The sequence below is a fragment of the Hemibagrus wyckioides genome, linkage group LG20, assembly GCF_019097595.1.
Source record: "Hemibagrus wyckioides isolate EC202008001 linkage group LG20, SWU_Hwy_1.0, whole genome shotgun sequence".
NCBI lineage: Eukaryota > Metazoa > Chordata > Actinopteri > Siluriformes > Bagridae > Hemibagrus > Hemibagrus wyckioides.
Genome location: NC_080729.1, coordinates 21,829,164 through 21,839,163, shown reverse-complemented (window position 1 = coordinate 21,839,163; position 10,000 = coordinate 21,829,164). Strand labels below are relative to the sequence as shown.

Sequence of the window (10,000 nt, the reverse complement as noted above, 5' to 3'; positions counted from 1 at the left end):
TGATGATAAACGAGTGATGATAAATGAGTGATGATAAACGAGTGATGATAAACGAGTGATGATAAACGAGTGATAAATGAGTGATGATAAATGAGTGATGATAAATGAGTGATGATAATCGAGTGATGATAAACGAGTGATGATAAACGAGTGATAAATGAGTGATGATAAACGAGTGATGATAAATGAGTGATGAGAAATGAGTGATGATAATCGAGTGATGATAAATGAGTGATGATAAATGAGTGATGATAAATGAGTGATGATAATCGATTGATGATAAACGAGTGATGATAAACGAGTGATAAACGAGTGATGATAAACGAGTGATGATAAACGAGTGATGATAAACGAGTGATGATAAATGAGTGATGATAAATGAGTGATGATAATCGATTGATGATAAACGAGTGATGATAAATGAGTGATGATAAATGAGTGATGATAATCGAGTGATGATAAACGAGTGATGATAAACGAGTGATAAATGAGTGATGATAAATGAGTGATGATAAATGAGTGATGATAAACGAGTGATGATAAACGAGTGATGATAAACGAGTGATAAATGAGTGATGATAAATGAGTGATGATAAATGAGTGATGATAAATGAGTGATGATAAACGAGTGATGATAATCGAGTGATGATAAATGAGTGATGATAAACGAGTGATGATAAACGAGTGATAAATGAGTGATGATAAATGAGTGATGATAAATGAGTGATGATAAATGAGTGATGATAATCGAGTGATGATAAACGAGTGATGATAAACGAGTGATAAATGAGTGATGATAAATGAGTGATGATAAACGAGTGATGATAAACGAGTGATGATAAACGAGTGATGATAAATGAGTGATGATAAATGAGTGATGATAAACGAGTGATGATAAACGAGTGATGATAAACGAGTGATGATAATCGATTGATGATAAACGAGTGATGATAAACGAGTGATGATAAACGAGTGATGATAATCGATTGATGATAAACGAGTGATGATAAACGAGTGATGATAAATGAGTGATGATAAACGAGTGATGATAATCGAGTGATGATAAATGAGTGATGATAAATGAGTGATGATAATCGATTGATGATAAACGAGTGATGATAAACGAGTGATGATAAACGAGTGATGATAAACGAGTGATGATAAACGAGTGATGATAAACGAGTGATGATAATCGATTGATGATAAACGAGTGATGATAAACGAGTGATGATAAATGAGTGATGATAAACGAGTGATGATAATCGATTGATGATAATCGAGTGATGATAAACGAGTGATGATAAACGAGTGATGATAAACGAGTGATGATAAACGAGTGATGATAATCGATTGATGATAAACGAGTGATGATAAACGAGTGATGATAATCGATTGATGATAATCGAGTGATGATAAACGAGTGATGATAAACGAGTGATGATAAACGAGTGATGATAAATGAGTGATGATAATCGATTGATGATAATCGAGTGATGATAAACGAGTGATGATAAACGAGTGATGATAAACGAGTGATGATAAATGAGTGATGATAAATGAGTGATGATAAACGAGTGATGATAATCGAGTGATGAGAAATGAGTGATGAGAAATGAGTGATGATCGAGTGATGATAAATGAGTGATGATAAATGAGTGATGATAAATGAGTGATGATAAACGAGTGATGATAAACGAGTGATGATAAACGAGTGATGATAATCGATTGATGATAAACGAGTGATGATAAACGAGTGATGATAAACGAGTGATGATAAACGAGTGATGAGAAATGAGTGATGATAATCGAGTGATGATAAATGAGTGATGATAAATGAGTGATGATAAACGAGTGATGATAAACGAGTGATGATAAACGAGTGATGATAAACGAGTGATGATAATCGATTGATGATAAACGAGTGATGATAAACGAGTGATGATAAACGAGTGATGATAATCGATTGATGATAAACGAGTGATGATAAATGAGTGATGATAATCGATTGATGATAATCGAGTGATGATAAACGAGTGATGATAAACGAGTGATGATAAATGAGTGATGATAAATGAGTGATGATAAATGAGTGATGATAAACGAGTGATGATAATCGAGTGATGATAAATGAGTGATGAGAAATGAGTGATGAGAAATGAGTGATGATAATCGAGTGATGATAAATGAGTGATGATAAACGAGTGATAAATGAGTGATGATAAACGAGTGATGATAAACGAGTGATGAGAAATGAGTGATGATAATCGAGTGATGATAAATGAGTGATGATAAATGAGTGATGATAATCGATTGATGATAAACGAGTGATGATAAACGAGTGATAAACGAGTGATGATAAACGAGTGATGATAAACGAGTGATGATAAACGAGTGATGATAAACGAGTGATAAATGAGTGATGATAAATGAGTGATGATAAATGAGTGATGATAATCGAGTGATGATAAACGAGTGATGATAAACGAGTGATGATAAATGAGTGATGAGAAATGAGTGATGATAATCGAGTGATGATAAATGAGTGATGATAAATGAGTGATGATAATCGATTGATGATAAACGAGTGATGATAAACGAGTGATAAATGAGTGATGATAAACGAGTGATGATAAACGAGTGATGATAAACGAGTGATGATAAATGAGTGATGATAAATGAGTGATGATAAACGAGTGATGATAAATGAGTGATGATAAACGAGTGATAAATGAGTGATGATAAATGAGTGATGATAAATGAGTGATGATAATCGAGTGATGATAAACGAGTGATGATAAACGAGTGATAAATGAGTGATGATAAATGAGTGATGATAAACGAGTGATGATAATCGAGTGATGATAAATGAGTGATGATAAACGAGTGATGATAAACGAGTGATGATAAACGAGTGATAAATGAGTGATGATAAATGAGTGATGATAAATGAGTGATGATAAATGAGTGATGATAATCGAGTGATGATAAACGAGTGATGATAAACGAGTGATAAATGAGTGATGATAAATGAGTGATGATAAATGAGTGATGATAAACGAGTGATGATAAACGAGTGATGATAAACGAGTGATAAATGAGTGATGATAAATGAGTGATGATAAATGAGTGATGATAAATGAGTGATGATAATCGAGTGATGATAAACGAGTGATGATAAACGAGTGATAAATGAGTGATGATAAATGAGTGATGATAAACGAGTGATGATAATCGAGTGATGATAAATGAGTGATGATAAACGAGTGATGATAAACGAGTGATGATAAACGAGTGATAAATGAGTGATGATAAATGAGTGATGATAAATGAGTGATGATAAATGAGTGATGATAATCGAGTGATGATAAACGAGTGATGATAAACGAGTGATAAATGAGTGATGATAAATGAGTGATGATAAATGAGTGATGATAAACGAGTGATGATAAACGAGTGATGATAAACGAGTGCTGATAAACGAGTGATGATAAATGAGTGATGATAAATGAGTGATGATAAACGAGTGATGATAAATGAGTGATGATAATCGAGTGATGATAATCGAGTGATGATAAATGAGTGATGATAAATGAGTGATGATAAATGAGTGATGATAAACGAGTGATGATAAATGAGTGATGATAATCGAGTGATGATAAATGAGTGATGATAAACGAGTGATGATAATCGAGTGATGATAAATGAGTGATGATAAATGAGTGATAAATGAGTGATAAACGAGTGATGATAAACGAGTGATGATAAACGAGTGATGATAAATGAGTGATGATAAATGAGTGATGATAAATGAGTGATGATAAATGAGTGATAAATGAGTGATAAATGAGTGATGATAATCGAGTGATGATAAATGAGTGATAAATGAGTGATGATAAATGAGTGATAATCGAGTGATGATAAATGAGTGATAAATGAGTGATGATAAACGAGTGATGATAATCGAGTGATGATAAATGAGTGATGATAAATGAGTGATAAATGAGTGATAAATGAGTGATGATAAATGAGTGATGATAAATGAGTGATGATAAACGAGTGATGATAAACGAGTGATGATAAATGAGTGATGATAAATGAGTGATGATAAATGAGTGATGATAAACGAGTGATGATAAACGAGTGATGATAATCGAGTGATGATAAATGAGTGATGATAAATGAGTGATGATAATCGATTGATGATAAACGAGTGATGATAAACGAGTGATGATAAACGAGTGATGATAATCGATTGATGATAAACGAGTGATGATAAACGAGTGATGATAAACGAGTGATGATAAACGAGTGATGATAATCGATTGATGATAAACGAGTGATGATAAACGAGTGATGATAAATGAGTGATGATAATCGAGTGATGATAAACGAGTGATGATAAACGAGTGATGATAATCGAGTGATGATAATCGAGTGATGATAAACGAGTGATGATAAACGAGTGATGATAAATGAGTGATGATAATCGATTGATGATAATCGAGTGATGATAAACGAGTGATGATAAACGAGTGATGATAAATGAGTGATGATAAACGAGTGATGATAAACGAGTGATGATAAACGAGTGATGATAAATGAGTGATGATAAATGAGTGATGATAATCGAGTGATGATAAACGAGTGATGATAAATGAGTGATGATAAATGAGTGATGATAAATGAGTGATAATCGAGTGATGATAATCGAGTGATGATAAATGAGTGATGATAAATGAGTGATGATAAACGAGTGATGATAAACGAGTGATGATAAACGAGTGATGATAATCGAGTGATGATAAATGAGTGATGATAAATGAGTGATAAACGAGTGATGATAAACGAGTGATGATAATCGAGTGATGATAAATGAGTGATGATAAATGAGTGATGATAAACGAGTGATGATAAACGAGTGATAAATGAGTGATGATAAATGAGTGATGATAAATGAGTGATGATAAACGAGTGATGATAAACGAGTGATGATAAACGAGTGATGATAAATGAGTGATGATAATCGATTGATGATAAACGAGTGATAAATGAGTGATGATAAATGAGTGATGATAAATGAGTGATGATAAATGAGTGATGATAATCGATTGATGATAAACGAGTGATAAATGAGTGATGATAAATGAGTGATGATAATCGATTGATGATAAACGAGTGATGATAAACGAGTGATGATAAACGAGTGATGATAAACGAGTGATGATAATCGATTGATGATAAACGAGTGATGATAAACGAGTGATGATAAATGAGTGATGATAATCGATTGATGATAATCGAGTGATGATAAACGAGTGATGATAAACGAGTGATGATAAACGAGTGATGATAAATGAGTGATGATAATCGATTGATGATAAACGAGTGATGATAAACGAGTGATGATAAACGAGTGATGATAAACGAGTGATGATAATCGATTGATGATAATCGAGTGATGATAAACGAGTGATGATAAACGAGTGATGATAAACGAGTGATGATAAATGAGTGATGATAATCGATTGATGATAATCGAGTGATGATAAACGAGTGATGATAAATGAGTGATGATAAATGAGTGATGAGAAATGAGTGATGAGAAATGAGTGATGATAATCGAGTGATGATAAATGAGTGATGATAAATGAGTGATGATAAATGAGTGATGATAATCGATTGATGATAATCGAGTGATGATAAACGAGTGATGATAAATGAGTGATGATAAATGAGTGATGATAAATGAGTGATGAGAAATGAGTGATGATAATCGAGTGATGATAAATGAGTGATGATAAATGAGTGATGATAAATGAGTGATGATAATCGATTGATGATAAACGAGTGATGATAAACGAGTGATGATAAACGAGTGATGATAATCGATTGATGATAAACGAGTGATGATAAACGAGTGATGATAATCGATTGATGATAAACGAGTGATGATAAACGAGTGATGATAATCGATTGATGATAAACGAGTGATGATAAACGAGTGATGATAAATGAGTGATGATAATCGATTGATGATAATCGAGTGATGATAAACGAGTGATGATAAACGAGTGATGATAAATGAGTGATGATAAATGAGTGATGATAAATGAGTGATGATAAACGAGTGATAATCGAGTGATGATAAATGAGTGATGAGAAATGAGTGATGATAAATGAGTGATGATAATCGAGTGATGATAAACGAGTGATGATAAACGAGTGATAAATGAGTGATGATAAACGAGTGATGATAAATGAGTGATGAGAAATGAGTGATGATAATCGAGTGATGATAAATGAGTGATGATAAATGAGTGATGATAATCGATTGATGATAAACGAGTGATGATAAACGAGTGATAAATGAGTGATGATAAACGAGTGATGATAAACGAGTGATGATAAACGAGTGATGATAAACGAGTGATGATAAACGAGTGATAAATGAGTGATGATAAATGAGTGATGATAAATGAGTGATGATAAATGAGTGATGATAATCGAGTGATGATAAATGAGTGATGATAAATGAGTGATGATAAATGAGTGATGATAATCGATTGATGATAAACGAGTGATGATAAACGAGTGATAAATGAGTGATGATAAATGAGTGATGATAATCGATTGATGATAAACGAGTGATGATAAACGAGTGATAAATGAGTGATGATAAATGAGTGATGATAAACGAGTGATGATAATCGAGTGATGATAAATGAGTGATGATAAACGAGTGATGATAAACGAGTGATGATAAACGAGTGATAAATGAGTGATGATAAATGAGTGATGATAAATGAGTGATGATAATCGAGTGATGATAAACGAGTGATGATAAACGAGTGATAAATGAGTGATGATAAATGAGTGATGATAAATGAGTGATGATAAACGAGTGATGATAAACGAGTGATGATAAACGAGTGATAAATGAGTGATGATAAATGAGTGATGATAAATGAGTGATGATAATCGAGTGATGATAAATGAGTGATGATAAATGAGTGATGATAAATGAGTGATGATAAACGAGTGATGATAAACGAGTGATGATAATCGAGTGATGATAAATGAGTGATGATAAATGAGTGATGATAATCGATTGATGATAAACGAGTGATGATAAACGAGTGATAAATGAGTGATGATAAACGAGTGATGATAAACGAGTGATGATAAACGAGTGATAAATGAGTGATGATAAATGAGTGATGATAAATGAGTGATGATAAACGAGTGATGATAAACGAGTGATGATAAACGAGTGATGATAATCGATTGATGATAAACGAGTGATGATAAACGAGTGATAAATGAGTGATGATAAATGAGTGATGATAAACGAGTGATGATAAACGAGTGATGATAAACGAGTGATGATAAACGAGTGATAAATGAGTGATGATAAATGAGTGATGATAAATGAGTGATGATAAACGAGTGATGATAAACGAGTGATGATAAACGAGTGATGATAATCGAGTGATGATAAACGAGTGATGATAAACGAGTGATGATAAATGAGTGATGATAAATGAGTGATGATAAACGAGTGATGATAAATGAGTGATAAATGAGTGATGAGAAATGAGTGATGATAAACTAGTGATGATAAACGAGTGATGATAAACGAGTGATGATAAATGAGTGATAAATGAGTGATGATAAATGAGTGATGATAAATGAGTGATGATAAACGAGTGATGATAAACGAGTGATGATAAACGAGTGATGATAATCGAGTGATGATAAATGAGTGATGATAAACGAGTGATGATAAATGAGTGGTGATAAACGAGTGATGATAAACGAGTGATAAATGAGTGATGATAAACGAGTGATGATAAATGAGTGATGATAAATGAGTGATGATAAATGAGTGATGATAAACGAGTGATGATAATCGAGTGATGATAAATGAGTGATGATAAATGAGTGATGATAAACGAGTGATGATAAATGAGTGATAAATGAGTGATGATAAATGAGTGATGATAAACGAGTGATGATAATCGAGTGATGATAAATGAGTGATGAGAAATGAGTGATGATAAATGAGTGATGATAAATGAGTGATAAATGAGTGATGATAAATGAGTGATGATAAACGAGTGATGATAAACGAGTGATGATAAATGAGTGATGATAAATGAGTGATGATAAACTAGTGATGATAAACGAGTGATGATAAACGAGTGATGATAAATGAGTGATGATAAACGAGTGATGATAAACGAGTGATGATAAATGAGTGATGATAAACGAGTGATGATAAACGAGTGATGATAAACGAGTGATGATAATCGAGTGATGATAAATGAGTGATGATAATCGAGTGATGATAAATGAGTGATAAACGAGTGATGATAAACGAGTGATGATAATCGAGTGATGATAAATGAGTGATGATAAACGAGTGATGATAAATGAGTGATGATAAATGAGTGATGATAAATGAGTGATGATAAATGAGTGATAAATGAGTGATGATAAATGAGTGATGATAAATGAGTGATGATAAACTAGTGATGATAAATGAGTGATGATAAACGAGTGATGATAAATGAGTGATGATAATCGAGTGATGATAAATGAGTGATGATAATCGAGTGATGATAAATGAGTGATAAACGAGTGATGATAAACGAGTGATGATAAATGAGTGATGATAATCGAGTGATGATAAATGAGTGATGATAAATGAGTGATGATAATCGAGTGATAATAAATGAGTGATAAACGAGTGATGATAAATGAGTGATGATAAATGAGTGATGATAATCGAGTGATGATAAATGAGTGATAAACGAGTGATGATAAATGAGTGATGATAAATGAGTGATGATAAATGAGTGATGATAATCGAGTGATGATAAATGAGTGATGATAAATGAGTGATGATAATCGAGTGATAATAAATGAGTGATAAACGAGTGATGATAAATGAGTGATGATAATCGAGTGATGATAAATGAGTGATAATCGAGTGATGATAAACGAGTGATGATAAACGAGTGATGATAAATGAGTGATAATAATCGAGTGATGATAAATGAGTGATAAACGAGTGATGATAAATGAGTGATGATAAATGAGTGATGATAAATGAGTGATGATAAACTAGTGATGATAAATGAGTGATGATAAACGAGTGGTGATAAACGAGTGATGATAATCGAGTGATGATAAATGAGTGATGATAATCGAGTGATGATAAATGAGTGATAAACGAGTGATGATAAACGAGTGATGATAAATGAGTGATGATAATCGAGTGATGATAAATGAGTGATGATAAATGAGTGATGATAATCGATTGATGATAAATGAGTGATAAACGAGTGATGATAAACGAGTGATGATAATCGAGTGATGATAAATGAGTGATGATAAACGAGTGATGATAAATGAGTGATGATAAATGAGTGATGATAAACGAGTGATGATAAATGAGTGATGATAAATGAGTGATGATAAATGAGTGATGATAATCGAGTGATGATAAATGAGTGATGATAAATGAGTGATGATAATCGATTGATGATAAATGAGTGATAATCGAGTGATGATAAACGAGTGATGATAAACGAGTGATGATAAATGAGTGATAATAATCGAGTGATGATAAATGAGTGATAAACGAGTGATGATAAATGAGTGATAAACGAATGATGATAAATGAGTGATAAACAAGTAACAATAAATGAGTGATGATAAAAGAGTGGTGCTGTTCTCGGCTGCAGACTGGCTCGGTTCTACTCGGACGCTCAGGAGCTGCTGGTCAGTGACATTGAGGTCCAGCAGCTGCGGCGTCTCTGGCAGGAAGCGTCTGATTTCAGTAACTTCATGGACACACTGAGGAAAGATCCGGCTCGAGCGACAGGTACACAATAATATACACACTATAGTGTTCATCACACACACACACACACACAAACGTCTTAGCAGGAGGAAGTTCAGCCTTGGTGTGTTTGTTAACTTCCTGTTCTGTCTG

At 32.8% G+C, this 10,000-nt stretch overlaps 1 protein-coding gene across 1 annotated transcript in view; it reads left to right on the top strand.

The window, feature by feature from the left end:
- Nucleotides 1–10,000, top strand: part of abca4b (ATP-binding cassette, sub-family A (ABC1), member 4b) — an 82,567-nt gene that overhangs the window by 16,727 nt on the left and 55,840 nt on the right. The window contains exon 5 of the mRNA XM_058418235.1: nt 9,750–9,889. Within this exon, the coding sequence (XP_058274218.1) occupies nt 9,750–9,889 (140 nt within the window). The remainder of the gene's footprint in view (nt 1–9,749; nt 9,890–10,000) is intronic.